The following is a 17,590-nucleotide window of genomic DNA, read 5'->3' on the forward strand; positions in this document are numbered from 1 at the left end:
TTACACAGGAGGAGGGAATGGGGATCTAAGAGCTGAGAGACAGAGGAGCTGCTGCTACACTGCAGCTCAATACGGATCTTTGTGGTGCTGCCTAAAGAGAGATTGCAGAGCAGTATTCCAGGAGCTGTTGTGGGTGTGAGAAACCAAATGGAATGAAATGTGAAGTCCAACAAACATTGATGGGCTTTCCTTTCTTGGACTGAATGACAGCTTTTTGATTCAACCCTCTCACCATGGCACTGGAACCTGTGTCTAATTTGGGCTATATTTCAGAATTTATTATATTCAAGCCAATGCTTATAATTTATGTGTCAAATTGGCCATCAATCACCGGCAATAATTCGGCTAATATTCTCGTTAACTCCCACTCCTCATCCATCACTCAAAGGCAGTGCCAGATATCCGCTCAATTGCTGGAGCCACAGTAAATGCAGATTAAGGTGGTGGATCTCCACTAATCAGAGGCCACATCGGCACCACTCAGTCAAGGAGGGGGATCAACCTTTGATCTGCTGTAAACCAGCAACAACAGGGCCAATGGCAGGACGAGGGAGTCTCAGGGAGCTCCGGCAGCAACATTCAGGACTCAATCTTGCCTTAGCTTTGCCTCGCTGCTTCACATCACCAAAGCCAAACACTTGGAGAAATTTTAACAATGTCATTGTACCCCACCCCATCGGCCCTGGAGGCAAGCTTACTTGGGCTCAAGAGTCACTTTCTCCATAATCACACTGTCAGAGAGAGAGAGAGAGACAGAGAGAGAGAGAGAGAGAGAGAAAGAGAGAGAAAGGCGGAGGTGGAGGTGAGGGACAGACGAGAGGCAATCCAGCTGAGCAGAAGTAGCTCGCATCAGTATTTATAGACTGATGTCCCACATCTTGTACTAGCAATCCAAAGCGCAGAAAGCTACTAAAACAACAAAAAGGTCTGAACTGAATTCAGAAAGCTATCCCAGATATAGATGGTTTGCTCAGGTCAAGGTCGTAAATGGACAAAAAAGTAATTCCAATCCTAAATTACACCTCAATTTTCACTTGATCAGACACACCATTCAGTAAATAAATAAATAAATACATACATAACAGGGGCACCTGCTTTTTTCCAAGGAACACACTGAACAAATAAATCCAAGATGTGATCTTTTAACAGTTTCACCTGAATGTACCTCTGACGGGGAAACAAGAAAGACGGATCGAACTATTTCAGACAAGTCTGTACAAGAAAAGGTTCAATTTGGGGGGGAACACAATAAACATGACTTATATTACAGAATATCATCTCTGCTTCTAACAAAACACCCTGCGGATTACACCACCAATCTGATACTATTGTGGCCCTTCTTGTTGGGAATCCTGTCAAACAGCTTGTTTGGAAGAATGAAGGCTGTGTTTCAGTTTCCCCCCTGCACATACACACATAGCAAAAGCTTTTTTTCTTCTTCTGGACATATCAGTTTTCTTTGGTGAATCAATAATCAAAGACTTTTTTCTTTTTTCTCTCTCTGTCTCTCTGTATTGCTGTCAGTCCTTGCAATCTTGCAGTTCAGCCTGAATTGATGAATATTAATGGTTGATTATCAATTCTCTTTGTGCAACAACACATAGAATGCTGTGGTGGATGAAAGTGTTGGACAATGGGAAGAAGGATCAGTCAATTTACTACATCTGCAATACAATTCAGCAGACTGGAACCCATCATTATCAATCCCCACACACCATATGCTAAATGATTGCTGGGAAGTAATGTAGGAAAGTTGCTTCTGAGGCTGTGAGAAATTCCAGCGCTAACTGCCATAAATCTGCCTCACACTACAAAGGAAATACATTCTGATTTCTCTTTGGTGCAAACACAGCAATTTGTTCGCTGTTTGTATTTGGTTCTAAGGCAATATTGTGCCTTTAATGGCCTGATGTAAATGAGTTCCTTCTTTGTACGCTTGAATAATTGAAACAGCTTTGATTGAAGAGGCAAAGCAATTGAAAAACTTGACAGACGTCGCAGAACGTTTGGATAGGCCTCAAGCTAAAACAAAAGGTCTTCAACATGATTGCAACAACCTGATATGCTCCAGAACTCGCATTCTGTTGTAGAACCCAGGTCACACTTTTCCATTATGGTTGTGCAATGACAAAGAGCTGCTTTGCCTAAAATTACCCTGCGCTTGCCTTCAATTGGTCTGCATGAGAGTCTTTGTCCATTGAAGTGGCATCTCCCACTCGTCGTCAACAATGAGCAAACGTCCCCTGGCTCAGTCCGTGAGTGATATGTTCAAGCCTATCTACCTTCACACTCCGTTTGCCTTTTTCTATTCTTAATGATGGGTTATTTCTGAACGGTCCCTGGCTCATGATGAGTAATCCTAAAATCCCTTCCAACACCGTGTTCCTTTTAAACTACAGCCGAGCAACAAGCTTTCACAGCTGTCTCCCCTGCTTCACTTTAACAGGTACTGCATGTCTGCCTCCCCGACGCCAACGGGACAGACGGGGGCTGACGAGTGTGCCGCTCAGTGAATCACAATGTCAAGAAACGATGCGCTGAAGAAGAACAGCAAAAGGGAAGGGTGCTGTCACAGCTCGTGGCCGTCCTTCTCACTCTTCCACACCTCAGCCTTCCCTTACCCTCCTCCCCCTGCTGTCCCGCATTTATGCTAATAGTCTCTGCTGAGAGAGAACACCAAGAATGACACCACGTTAAAAATCGATGGCACAATCTCTCTTTGTCCCTCTCACGAACACTATCTCTCCCTCTCGGTGTTGTTGTAGTTGAGGGGAGCCCGGTCGCAGACAAAGATGGGGGACGCACGTATAATTAAACCTTAGAGTACACCAGCACTACAAAACTAAGGGATGGAAAGAGTCCAATCTTGGATTGGACTTCCTTGATAATCGGCCCACAACTACAGACAGAGACGGCCTCACACAGCAGAGGAAATTGTGCAAAATACACAGAGAGCTGTATGACCCGTTTGAATCACACCTCCTACCCATTTGATTCATTTTTTAATTAAGTGTGAGAAACACAGAGAAAGGGGAAGAAAAGGAGACACGGGGACTGAGGGGGGAAAGATTTATAATCTTAAACTAATACAGTGCCATCTTGGTTTAACATAGGACTTATCTTAGCTCTGCCAGGCATACTCATGAGCACTTAACCTTGCAGCGAACGCAACCCATCATCATCGCCTCACAAAAGGCAAGGCGAGTTTTTCTTCACCCAGAGCTGCCCCCCCCCCCGCACCCAATCCTTGCATGTCCTTCAACAGGAACATGCCTATACCTATGACTAACCTACCCTACAGTCCAATTTGTTGCAAAGCATTGACTGAGGCCTTGAGAAAACACGTCCTTCCTGACTTGGAAAACAACTTGATTTTGTGCAAACAATCCTATGTTGAAAATCTCAAGAACATTTCAAGAGTGTGAGTTAAGGATTACATATCACACATGTCTGAACGTGTAAATGTTATCTTATTCTTGTGCAGATTTCTTTTTTGCCTGTTTTTTTTTTCTTTTCTGAAAAACGTTTTCAAGCTAAATATCTATAAATACTATATAACAGTTTGATAGAGGATATGTCATATCTTTGATGCTCAGTATCTCACATCTGAGATCTAACCTTTAAATTCAAAGCTTACATATGGCCACTGTGGCCCCGATGAGTGCTTGTTTGTTTCAGCATTCTGATGAACAGCCATTGTCGAATCCAGCAGAGGCTTCCTAATTGACTCGCTTGAAAAATTAATGCATCACTTAACAGCATTTTTGTGTTCGTATGGTATTTAGCAAACACAGGTGCAAATCCTGCATGGTGGGAAATGTTTAATTGATGCAGCCATATGATAATGCTCGGGAAAGAAGAAGAAAAAACAACAACAAAAAAAACAAGAGGAGGGGAAATTGAATGTACTTCCTTGGACCAGAAGCGACTTATTTTTCTTGTGCAACAATAATGTAAGCAGTTTTATTTGCTTTACTGCTTCCAAGCGCCAGATCTGAAGGGTTGCAAAAATATTTCAATGCACTGCAATAGTAATGTGTCATAAACAAGAAAGACATACCCACCAATTATCAAATATTAGGCACGAAATACTGTTTGCAAAAGCTATTACTGAACAAGATCAAATATTATGCTTGATGGCCTGCATTCCCGCCCATGCCAGAGTGGTTGGGTGATATTGTGGGGGAGTGAAACAAGCGGCTGCCAGCCTGACTCTCCCCAGGTGAGTCCCAGCAATGAGCTGTGAACAAGCTGCTTTGGCCGGGCTGGCCAGCAGCCTTCCCCTCCCTTGAAACCTGCCTGACACAGGCCAGGGAGCAGGTGGCCCTTAGCCGCAGGATTAGCCCGCAGTTCTGTTCATTACAGAGCCGCAATGAAAAAACTAGCTATAACTAAAATAGCCATCTCCTATACTCATTTCCAAGAAAAAAATGTTTTGGGCAAAAATTGAGCATTAAAATAAAAAAATTTTAAAAAGGCATCCTATCACATGTATCCGTATTTTGTACGGAAGATAGTAACTGTGGTTGAAAAATAAATAAATAAACATAAATATCTCTGTGACTGCTACGCAGTATCTTGGATTTCAAGGACATCCAACACTGCAAAAAACGATGCTATTTGATGGGAGTTTAATTATTTCCAAAACCATTTTGCCCCCCCACCCCACCCCCACCCCCCCCTGCCTCCCTCTCTCTTGTCCTCATATCTCTGCTTCCCCCTGACAACCAAAACCCTCCCACTGCCCATGGGAAGCGAAAAAATGGAGGGAGCATTCAAATGGCCGAATTAATGTTTGCACACGATAAGCGAGCTTAATATAATGCTGACAATCACAGCACTCACCCTGCCAACTAGAATTGGATCGGGTCCAGAAAATTCCTCCAGCACAAACATTTGATTCCAAACCCATCCTCTCTTGGCGCGGCTCAGTAATCTTTGTCCTTCGCCAAGACCGCTCGCCACCACTGCAGACCCACCAGTTTGTGTACTTTCGGACTGGCCTATGATAGGAGTCATAGACACGCAGGGAACACAAGTAATCCACACCAGCAGCAAGGACATCCACAGATCCATGAGCATCTCCTTGGACCGCTTTGGCATCCTGTCGTTCGTTGTTTGTTTGTTTGTTTGTTTGTTTGTTTGCTTTGCGAGACTCTTCTCTCTCGGTCTCTCGTTTACAACTCAGAGGAGTTGTAAATAGAGATTCAGATCAACAGCTCCTTCTTAGATAACAAGAAAAGGTTACTTGTGTCCTCTTTGAACAGCAGCACTTGCATTCATGGTGCGATAAAGGTCACTTGCATGGCTTGGCATGCCTCCATAGCAGTTGGTGAGGGGGTGAGGCGCTCAGCACAACATCCATTTGGCGTTATTCCGAGGGGGAGACCTATAAGGGAGCGATCACAGTTTGTTAGTTTGCTTTTAGTCTTGTGAGGAGTTGTCAGAAGGAGGGGAAGAAAGTGGGGTGGAAATAAGAAAGTGGGGTCAAATAAACATTTAAACAAATCAAGACAGCCAGAATGACAAAAGCAAAAAAAAAAAAAGAAAGAAAGAAAAAATATTAGAAAACAGGAAGAAAATTCTCATTCCAGTAAGAAGATCAAGATGTCACTTCATCATTACAAATGATCTATCTGTAGCAGCCATGACCCTTTATTCCAATCTCGTTTTCATATTATCCTGCTACAATTGAACAACAAATGGGTATGTCTGTACTCTGAGGCTATTCAGCCCACAACATCAGATTGCCTTGCTTTAATCTGTTGTTCTGGGGATTATCCTGGAAAGATTTTGAGCAATTACATGTTCCTCATGATTAATGTTTTGATGATACATTCTGGGTGCAATGTCGCTATATGCTTCAATCATATTCCTAAACATCAGTACGCATGCATGCAATAGTGACAGCTTTAGATAGAGAGGGTGGCTGCAGGTGAGCTCTACAATATCACAGCGCTGTAGTTCACTGATATCATAGTAATCCACATGAGATAATTGTGAAGGTATTTAAAGAGACGTTTAATCGCTGAATTCAATATGTGATATTGACTCTTGATATTAACTGCTGTTTTCTGATAAGCACGGCCAGAAATGTTATTTTTATATTATTCTATTTTATTTTCTTTAGCACAGGGAGAGCGCAATCAAGTAATACTAACACAATTCAACACAGCAGAGTGAGAGAAATGTAAAATAAGGTTAAAAAAAGATGTAACCTAATGTAAATTTTGCCCTTTAATCAAAAACAGTTTGAGCTTTAACAGCCATTTAACCGGCTCAGTCGCCTCAGTGTACAACACACTGATGTGCATTATTCACCAGAATGCAAAACCAGAGGGAAAAAAGCACAGACACAAAGGCTTGAGCTTTGAATTGTCCTTGGCTAAAACTGATGCAGGTGGACATGCTATCACAGCAGCGAATGGCTTGCTTTCAGCACGGTGTCAGTGTTAGTTCTGGTAACTTTTACTACACACACAGTATGTCACAGCGGTCATGGGCTCCGTTGTTCCAGCAGTGCAATTCCAAGGACAATAAGCTGTAACACGTATTCCACCTGAAGCCAGCTGCTATATCATGAAGTGTGGAATGATGCCAGTTACTGTGACATTCTCCAACTATAGGTACTGACCCGGAGACTAAAAGACGCAGGACCAGGTTAATAAGTAAAAAGGGTGAAGAAGAAGGGCATGTAAACCTGTTAGAATATAGCATTATAGAGCATATAAATTAAACCATGAATGACTAACGTGAAATTGTATCCCCCCCCCCCCCCCCCCCTTTTAAGTGCATTTGAAGTCACTGAGGTGCGTGACTAAGCAGCGGTTTCAGCACCACGGGGTTAGGACAGCTCCCCGCCAGAAAGCAGCCGGTCCAGACAGCTCAGCCGAAAACCGAGTGCCGGAAGCGGAGGAGCTGTCCGAGGTAGTGCACGCACAGGGGCTATGCATTTAGCAATTTCTAGTCATCCGGTGAAAAAAAAAAAAAAAAAAAAAAAAAACGTGAAGAAATAAATGAAAACACGAATTAGCCCACAAAGTTTGAAGCTGCTCCTTGTCTTTTACGCATCTCCAATAGTCTGCAGCTCAAACCCCGATCACCCCAAATCGCCATCTCTCTGAAGTTTTACGCTTTGAGGGAGAGGTTCTTTCCAAGCAGTACTTCTCTGTGCACCAAATGTGGCACCAGAGCGCATAAGCACTACAATTTACGGAAAATTAATCCGACACAGGCAGCATATTTGCGACCTACAGCGCGGCAGATGCAAGTGAAACGTGGATAAAGAAGGTGCCTAAGTTGCAGACCTTTCTGTGGACTTGCTCTGTCGCTCCGTGTCATCTCGCTCCTGTTAATGCACCGTATCCCCGCGGTGGAGAAAGCGGCTGTGAGAAGTCCTGTTAAACCCTTCTACTAAACACTAATGAAAAACACTAATACCTGTTAGGCTTATATACATGGTGGCGGGTTGTACTTACTAGTGGGACTTGCATCCTTTCCCGCTGCTGTATCATTTCAACGTTTTTTTCTTCATTTTTTCTCCCCTTCAAAATACGCAACAACAACAACAAAAAAAGTCCAATGTGTTTCATTCGAGGCGGTGGGAAAATGAGCGAAACGTGGAGGAGCGAGAGGCTAGAAATCCTTCCTGCAGTTTGCCGAGGCTGAGTGACAGTGTTGGGGTTGTAGTTAAGAGCTCCGACAGGCTTGCTGGCCGACTGGAAAAGTGAGGAGGAGATGGAGGAGAGATGCACGGTGGCGACGAGAGCCTCCCCTCCGCGGCGCTCATTGGGTTGATGAGGAGCCGGGTCAACAGGCGCACAAATGAATGCATGCCGCTCTTCACGGGCACGGACGCGCAAAGGTTATCGTCTCAAATTGCCGGCTTTAGCTGCAGATATTACATACTGCATATTACACGCTTTCATTTTTTTTTTTTCTACATTTTTCTCCGTGTTGTAACTCTTCTCCTTGTTGAGGCGACGACGCACGAGTTGGCCCTCGCTTCTCTTGGTCATTAGTCAAATGAAATAGGCCATGCGATCAGTGAAACCGTGGCTGCTCATTGACACCGTCATCTGATAGGCCTAAGCAATGGACAGATGGACACACACATTGTAGTCCTGCTGGCACGATTGAAAGTAAAACAAGTCATGTGGGTTTATTGCATTTCCTAGCCCTTCCACTGACAGTTCTATTCCTTTATTTGTATTCTGACTCATTAATGGGGGAAGACACAAAACTAAAGACTACTGACAGACAAGGACCTGGGAAAGAGTTACACAGGTCTTATTAAGACGGTCACTGAAAAGGTCATGCTCATCATTGCATATCTGAATGTGACTGTGAATGTGTTTGTGTGTGAGCGCAGTAGAGTGTTATGAGTGACAGCAGAGGGGGCTCATGCTGCTGTCCACGGAGAGAGCCCTCTAGTGTTTGTCCGGCTGCTTGGCAGCAGCCAGGCAGGCCTTAGGGGAGCAGATTTTATTAGCGCAGCAGGAGAGGATGCTCAGTGCACTGTCTACCACACATGGCTTTTCTTTTTTTCAGCACTGAGAATCTCTTTATGAAACTCATGTCAGCCCACCGAGTATTAAACTCTGCCTCTCCTGTCCAACAATCACAACATCGCAACCCAGTGCTGAGGTGTTTGCATGCATATTCGATGTTAAAAAGTCTCAGTCCAAGAGTAAAAGAGTTTGTCTGTTAGCACAACATGTTATTGTACTTTACCACCTTGCCACAACAGAGCTCGTCCTCTTAGGGTTCGCCTGGTGGAGGCCTTTTGACCCAAGTTCTAGAGATCCCAATTAGCAAAGACATCAAGTCTACCATTATTTATTTCTGTACCATTTAATTTTCCTCCCACTCATGCTTTGATGTTGCAGCTGCGTCTCAGATGGGAATTCTCCAATCATTTTTTTTAAAAGCTTCTGCTGCATAATACATTAGACTGTAAATGTTGAGCCATGTTTCTCTTGCTTGATATGAATGAAGATTTCATTGATGGACAGTAGGAGCACATTGAGTATGTGAGGATGTAGTGAAATGTGTAAAAAGTAGTCCTCAAGAGGGGGCCGTTCATTTAAAATCACTGTAACTGTTCAAGCAAATAAACAGCCAAAAGGCACATGACAGTAACTGAACCTGTTGGCATGGTGTAATTATTAGATGCTGTCTAACGTCTGTCAAACACATACGCACTGGCTGAAACAGCACGGTGAATGTGTCGAGCACAAGCCTTAACTCAGGCTTAATACAACAATATGTACTGTGATGAACCTGAGCGTTTAAAAGGCAGGGGAAACGCTGCGCTGACATCAGGTGAATCTGAAGCTAACATTTCATTCAAAACCACCTTCTGTGAGTAGAGTTTGGTGCGAATGAAAAGGTTCCAGCTCTAAATTAGTGATTAATTCCACTGACATGGCCCCTGCCAGTGATCAAAATATCAGATGGCTTTGAAAAAGGCAAAGTAAGTGAAGGGGAAATGGTCTTTAGAACCCAAGCATCCTCAATCGATCATTAGTTACTGCTTTGTCAGTGGTATTAATCACAGAGCTGTTGCAGTGTGCGCCACAGACTTCCACGTCTGAAACTCTGCACAACAAGTCACCATCACAGGGACTGTTACTATATACAGACTTTATTGCTTGATTTAGATTTTCTGCTATGTTATTTGTGCAACAGCCAATCATTTTGAGCACAAGAGTTCCCAATCTCATGGATATTCACACCAGGGTCTTCTCAGTTGCAAATGTATGAGCGTGTTAAAGCAGGTGCAAATGTCATCAGTGACACATATTTGCAAATAACCCCATCACTGCTGCCCCCACACTCTAATTTGGCCAAGTTTGCGTCTTAGCACCTATCAGTCATTTTGATGAGCGGTCTACCTTGACTGAGCATTAAGCCTGAGGTTGAGATAACCAGCAGCTGTACGCTGTACACCATGCTTTTAGCTTGATGTTCCTTCTTTACTTTGATTTACCTCTCCTTTATTGCTGCTGCTGCTGGTAAACCCCCTGCTGTGTGACTACTAGCCTCATCTTAACAGCTACAATTGGCTGACGACTGGCCTAGCTCATCCGTGGGAAATGCTGCAAAGTAGTTTCCTCTTTGGAAAGATGCCTTCAAGGGAAAACTGTCAAAATGAGAAAAACAACTGCATGTTTACGGTTTTCCGGCCAGCAACTCGTGGTGGTCATGCAACTAATGACTCTTTTCATAAACTGAGAGGTCATTTTAGCTTCCCAGTTTAAAAAAAAAACAAACAAAAAAAACATCCTCACTCGGTTATTCAGTCCTGTTATTTTCAGTTTAGAAACATTGCCAAGCTCAGCCCTTCTTGTCTTTCTAACAGCTCAATCAAGTCATACATGGTTTTGTCTCCTCATGCCTGAGCTATTGGAAAGGACTGAGTTCTTACTTAAGCCAAGACGCTATAGCCAGTCTACATGGAGCTAAATTCTGTTTTAGAAGAATCAGAGGGACACACACACTACATACACACTGACACGGCATGCAATTGGTGAAATTCTTCCTCCACATTTATCCCATCCTGGTCGTCCTTACTTCCACGGCAGACCAGTAGCGGTGGGCTGCCATCCGACCAAGCTTTAGGCACCATTGGTCAGGTGGTGATCTTCTTGCATGTTTTTAGTGTTTTTTTTTAAAGAGGATACCCCAGGTGAACATGGGGAGAACATGCCAACTCCACACAGAAAGGCCCCCTTTCCTCGAGCAGCAGACACCGAAGGCATGGTAGAGGACACGCCCCAGGCGCCCACAGCGGGAATTGAACCCGGGACCTTCTAGCTGTGGGGCAACAGTGTTGCCACCATGCCACCATGCCACCACAATTACTAACAATAACTCTCCAGTGGTCCCATCCTGGTGCTGGTTTAGGTTGAAGTCAAAAATCTGATTTAATTTTTTTTATAGTGTTACACAACTATATATTATTGTGTGACTGATCCCATATACAGTGGATGCAGTCGAATAAAATATTTATTCAAGTGATAGTGATCATTTTAGTTATTCCTCAATTATTCATACAATCGTTTTGTCTAAGAATTGTCAGAATGTAATGAAAAATGCAAATTCAAATTTCCCAGAGCCCAAAATCACACATTCAAAACAAGCCTCGTTCTGTCTAACCAACAAAACCCCAATTTATTCAGTTAACAATATAACATAGAAAAATCCTCACAATCGACTAATTTAATCAGAAAATTTGTACTAGTTTTGTCAGAAAAATGACATTAATCAGTTATTGAACTTAATTACTCATGATGCAAAGATGGAAGTATCATAACACTGTTAAAATGCCACAAAACCTCTTGTCCATGAGTGTCCACACCTGTGTTCTCATCTTGTCAATATCAGTTTCTTTTAACCATGACCACAAGCTGTCCTCAACCTTAACAGGTTGGTTTTAATTAGAACCAGTCTTGAAGCCACAGAGATGGCAGATCAGAGCCAGTTACTGAGGCACTGCCACACGGTACTGACCACATCTGACCTGGACCTGTGCAATATATCTAACTCATGTGGTACCATTTTATTGTTAAAAAAAATCTCACACTGCAGCTTTAAAGGAAGTGAGGCCGCAGGGACCAATGTTCATTCACTTCCTCCTCCCAGGATTTCCCAGGTGATCAAGAGATTGAAAATACTGTAGTTTCCCTCTGGTTACAAACATGTCTCACTAATGTTTGGGCCACTGCCACAGTCATTAGGGCAAGCGAAGGGTTACAATGACGTTATCAATGAGTGACGATGCAGTGCAAGTGTTAGTGTGGTGTGGGAGATGGATGTGGGGGAATAGCTCTGTGACTAAACAGATCAAAGTGTCTTCTTCTTCTGTATCTTCTTTTTCACCTTGTCCCCCTGTCTTGGTCACTAAAACATTTGAAATAGAATATCAGTCAAAGTGCTCTACTCAATAGGTATGTGGGTGGGGGACATGAAAGGCTTGGAAATACTCATTGTTCTTCATTGTCAAGTGTTGCCCTCTCCTTTTTGACAGTATAATATGAACAGTACAATTGAGTACCCGGGCTGGGTCCTTCCATTCGGCTCCTTCAAAACCACCATGGCTGATTTCAGGCAGGTTTTTTACAATCCTTTTTTGAGCTACTGTGAATTGTTTAAAATGTCAAAATATGCAAATCACTCCTAACCTCTTTTGAATCATAAAACGCAGCATAAAATCCAACTTACATTTGATTTGAGTGTGAGAAAACATGAAAAAAAAAAAAAAAAACCTCCTGCTTTAACATGCTCGGTTTTGCTGTTCAGACAACCAATCCCCCACACTCGAAGTCACTGAGAAATTTTGGGTGACGTCTGTGTTTGAGCAAGCCAAGATGTAAGTACAGCATGTGGCACATTAGCATTCGTAAAAGTCATACTTTAATTGGTTGCAGATTGAAGTTAATTGATTTAGCTGATAACTTTAAGGCTCCTGAAGATAATTAAGTGCAGTGTTGAGAATTCTGATATGTTGACATTTTGAGAATGAACAACCTGTAACGTGTGGGTACAACATAACGTTAACTAACATCTTAATCATGCAAATTGAAAAACACGGCAGATTTAATTATCACCGGTCGAATCATTGGTCCTCATTAATTACATTGGGCTTATTTATTCACATTCACATATCTATTCCACTTATTTCCCAATTATGCAGGACAGTCCTCAGACCCCTGCTGATATAACAAACAGTAATTCCATTCCTGCTTCATTAAGGCATGCATGTAATAAGATGCTGATAGGATGGAGGGACAAATGAGTATCCAAGGTTGAAGAGCTGCAGCAACAAGCAGAGCATCAGAAATGATTATTAGAGTTTCTTACCGCTCTCATACATTGAGGGTACTGTAGGGGTAATGAAATGTGTGACAGGGAGCCTCAACTCACGTCTGGCGACACATATGAATTAACTCGCATTACAACCACCCCACCTGTAAAAAAGAAATGTGTGTGTGTGTGTGTGTGTGTGTGTGTGTGTGTGTGTGTGTGTGTGTGTGTGTGTGTGTGTGTGTGTGTTTATGTGGCTCTTCTAAAATTGCAAGTTGACTCAACAAGTAGTGAATAGTTGTTGTTCAATATACCAGGAAAAACAGTGAGTGAACTCATTTAGAGAGAGAGACATAGATAGATAGATAGATAGATAGATAGATAGATAGATAGATAGATAGATAGATAGATAGATAGATAGATAGATAGATAGATAGATACTGAATAAAAATAGAGCCTGAATAAAATCCAGCTCATATCTATGAAACCTGGTACTGTCATAGGATGCTACCTTGGCCACAAGTCAGTTCATGAAATTTGTGCCCTACTAGATCTGCCCCGTCAACTGTAAGTGCTATTATTGTGAAGTGGAAGCGCCTGGGAGCAACAACAGCTCAGCCACAAAGTGGTAGACCACACAAAGTCACAGAGCAGGGCCAATGGGTGCTGAGGCATGTAGTGCTTAAAAATTGCGCATCATCTGTGCATGAACTGTGCGTCGGGAGCTTCGTGGAATGGCTTTCCATGTCCGAGTAACGGCACGGAAGCCTCATATCAGTATAGACAATGCCTCGTGTTGGCTGGAGTGGTGTAAAGCACTCCACAACTGGACTCTGGAGCAGTGCAAATGTGTTCTTTGGAGTGATGAGTCACACTTCACTATCTAGCAGTCTGATGGATGAATCTGGGTTTGGTGGATGCCAGGCCAGCCAGCTGGGCTCGTTCAACTTTGTGGCAACACTTGTGGCACTTTTCCAGCATGACTGTGCCCCTGTGCACAAAGCGAGGCTCTTAAAGACATGATTGGATTACCAGCCAGGCCTTCTTGACAAAGATCAGTGTCTGACCTTTGACTGAATTGGCATAAATTCCCACAGACAAAATCTTGTGGAGAGCCCCACCTTAAAGAGTGGCAGCTGTTACAGCTGCAAATGGTTGCCCAACCCCACATTAATGCCCATGGTTTTAGAATGGGAGGTCCAACAAGCTCATATGGGATCTCAGGTGGGATGGCCCAGCAGTGTCCATTGACTTTGGCAATACAGTGTAGCTAATGAGGCCATGAGATTCTCATTTAACTGCTAAAGCGAACACAGGCAGTGACTTTATTTTTTCCTCGGTTGTGCCAACATGACAACATGTATGAGGAACGTGTCCTCCCCCCGCCCCACTCCAGTACTGTCCATGTAATGTTAATCACATCTGCAACATTATGTAATGTTACCCAGAAAAAAAAAAAAAAAAATCATATAAATAAGAAAATACAGATAAGACTTTTGGAAATATCATTCATTTTGAAAATATTGGACAAATTCAAATTTTGACTCTGTGATGGCGATAAAGGAAAAGTCAGCAGATCATCAAATTAAGCAGACTCCTCCTTTGAGGACCATGATCGTCAAAATGTCTTGGTGATCCATCTAATAGTTGTTGAAAAATTAGCCTCTAGTGTGTCAAAAAGTCTATTTATTAATAGGTGGGACTTCACTATTTTTGCATTACTTTAACCAAAATAACCGTACAAGTAGCTATGACTAGCACTTGTATGTGACTATATATCATATGGTGTGTAATAATAATGCTACCACTGCTATAGCCTCTACACAACCTGGTCTCTATGACAATGTTAGCTTACATCATGATTCCTTTTGACAGGAATTTTGCTGACAAGTGTTATCAGATGCATTTTTTCTACTTGCACATCACGTACAACAGAACTGCTCTCATTTTAATCTATGCAGCCATCTGCACCAGCTCTGTGTAGGCTCACGTTTCAGCTGAGTCTCACAGGTGTAACCGTGACCTGAAGCGTTTATTTACTCTTTAAGTCTGTTTTTTTTTTTTTTTCAACAATATGAGCATAAACATGAGGTTGATGGCCCAGAAAAGGCACAGAAAAAATATGTTTATCTACATTTCTTATTTTTATTTATGACTTTTCTATTAACCCTTACCCAGGTGGAGCAGAGTGTGCTGCTCTCTGAAGGGAGACAGCATTGACAACACTGGCATTGTTGTGGATACCTAAACTTATTATATAGAATTTAGGGTGGTAATGTGTTACTTAAAATAGTAAATAAGATAAAATTACTGAAATCTTGTTGATAATACATAGTAATGATATATTTCCATTATAGGGTATTACCCACTTCTATGCATCGCTTGGATTAAGGTGAGTTTGTTTTATATAAGCTCACACTCAACACCAGAGAGTTACATCAGGACTTTACATGACCCAGCTGTCATCGGGCTGTCTCTCCATGTCCGTCTGCCTCCCTGACAGTTGTGATGCTTTATGAACACGGGGATACAAGCAAAACTGAATGTGGCAAAAAAAAAAAAAAAAAGAGGAAGCAATCTGACATTAATCTAGTGTCATGTGAGAGGGAGGTTACAGATAAAGACAAGTGCTGGGAGAAGAGTTCTATGATTAGATGAAAATGGACATCAGTAGACATTGATGGTTGTAATGAATAGACAGAGTGCTGCAGTAATGACACTTTGCCTTTAACAGTGCTCATTAAGAAGACTAGCCACTTGGTTAGCGAGGATGAAAGATGAGCTCAGCCATTTGTCGTCAGGCCATAGATAAAGGAAGGTCTGATGAGAGGTGCGTATCATCAAGTGTAAACCAGGAGCCAGTCTAGACCATTTTGAATGGGGGGCCAGAATATAAAATGTAAAATGTAAAACTTTACATATTCAGAATTAAACTAATTTGAATTAATATAAATAATATCATTTAATAAGCAAAAGTATTTTTCAACGAAGATCTCACAACTTTTTTTTTTTTTTTTTTTTCTGTTGGACAACCTGCTGCAGACATGAGAAACCTCTGTGTGAGCTCAGTGAGAAGCTGCAGCACAGGCCTTTTAGCATTTCGACCAATTTTGTATTTGTAATTGTATTTGTATAGCACCTTTCATACATAAAAATGCAACACAAGGTTGACAAAAGATAGAAACATAAAATAGCAATATCATAGAAAATACCACCTCCCCACCCCCCATCACGCCTGCAGACCTACATCATGCACACACACACCCACACACACGCCCACCCCAACGAAACTGTTGGTGTAATAACATGGAATGATTTTTTTTTCAATGAAGTCGTCATTTGCACAATTCATCGTATTCAGACAACTGAAAATTAAATTAAATTGAAATGAAATTAAAGTGTTGGCTTCATGCAATGAATGTTTGCTACCAGTGTACCTTTTTTACTTAAGTCATTGAAACGGTGTCATTCATCAGATTTGGGAAGTGTCTGTGTGTTCATGCCTCTGCTAACAAGAGCAACAAAAAATGACACATCCTTGTTGTCTCTCAATCGTGATTTTTACCACAGCAATCACTATAGAATTGCAACTTACCAAAATTATGAATACACCTTAAAGTAAAAGCAGCTATAATCAGTCTTTTCATATTACAATGTGCTGTAGTAAATGACAATGTGAAAACAATGCGATAATATGAGAGGGGTTGCTCATACTCATGAATCCACAGAGAATTACCACCTGAATTTACAGCTCCCTGTGGCTTCATAGAGCTTTACAGTGAGTTTCTCCCAGTTTCACTGTTTTGGTTCACTCTCACAGCTCTCATAATATCATTACAGGAGCAGCAGACAGCTGCATTCAGTGACAAATGTCTAAATACCTACTGTACACTACCTGCTCAACATCAACCAGCAGAGACTCGCTAGTTTCCCTCAGGAATGAGTAGAGACCAAAAATAGAGCTAAAAGAGAATGAAAATTACATTTAAATTTTCCAGGTGGACAGAAGCATGACTCCGAATAAATGCTAATTTTGACAGCTGGATGTGTAAATAGGCTTCTGCTTCTTAAGAGGTTCAAAATATCAATTTAAATGGTGATTATATGCCAATGATGTTTTCACAGCTTGTCTATGCTGCCCCCAAGTCATCAAAAAAAATCAATTACTGTATGTTTAAATGATAAAGGATGAATAATGCCTGTGATTGATTCAATGATGATGACTTTTTTTTTTTTTTTTTCATTTATTTGGGCAATTTCTTCCCATTTGAGCAGACATTTGGATATGTATGTTGATGTAGTTACACGGCAGGGTAAGTTCATGTAACAGTACTACTTTGTATACAATATATAATCTGAGCGAGGATGTTTTGATTTATCTGCCTATACATCTCTTGTGGGTTCTTGGCAGTACAGCCTGCATTTGAAGATGGACTTGAAATGGCTTGAAGCTTGGCAACTATGGGACTACCTAATTCTTTTTTTCATGCACCAAGATGAGATCTCAGAGGGATTTCCAGTTTCTAATTAATAATTGGTATATGTGGCTGACACTCTGTGAGATTATTTGAAGTCATTAGAAACACCCCCACCCCCACTGAATCTAGGAGAGAAAGAAGGCGACCAGCAATCCTGCAGGGATTGCACAGCCGCACCAAAAGTGTTTTGTTCAGGAAATTTAATTGCGACATCCACAAACTTGTTCCTATGAGTATTACAAAATAATGACTCTGTTCTAACATGAAATTAAAAGCAAAAATGTTTTTTTCTCCAGGCTGGAATA

The 17,590-nt window shown here is 41.9% G+C and overlaps 1 protein-coding gene across 2 annotated transcripts in view; it reads right to left on the minus strand.

Annotated features, from left to right (window-relative positions):
* cdh8 (cadherin 8) overlaps positions 1 to 8,080 on the minus strand; it is a 91,477-nt gene extending 83,397 nt beyond the window's left edge. For both annotated transcript variants that reach the window (XM_070994122.1, XM_070994038.1), the window contains exons 1-2: positions 7,479 to 8,080; positions 4,846 to 5,389 (exon numbers count right to left, since the gene is read on the minus strand). In XM_070994122.1, coding sequence (XP_070850223.1) covers positions 4,846 to 5,103 — 258 coding nt within the window. In that variant the 5' untranslated portion in view covers positions 5,104 to 5,389; positions 7,479 to 8,080. The remainder of the gene's footprint in view (positions 1 to 4,845; positions 5,390 to 7,478) is intronic.
* Positions 8,081 to 17,590: the final 9,510 nt, after the last annotated feature.

This window comes from Chaetodon trifascialis, chromosome 1 (assembly GCF_039877785.1).
Source record: "Chaetodon trifascialis isolate fChaTrf1 chromosome 1, fChaTrf1.hap1, whole genome shotgun sequence".
Classification (NCBI taxonomy): domain Eukaryota; kingdom Metazoa; phylum Chordata; class Actinopteri; order Chaetodontiformes; family Chaetodontidae; genus Chaetodon; species Chaetodon trifascialis.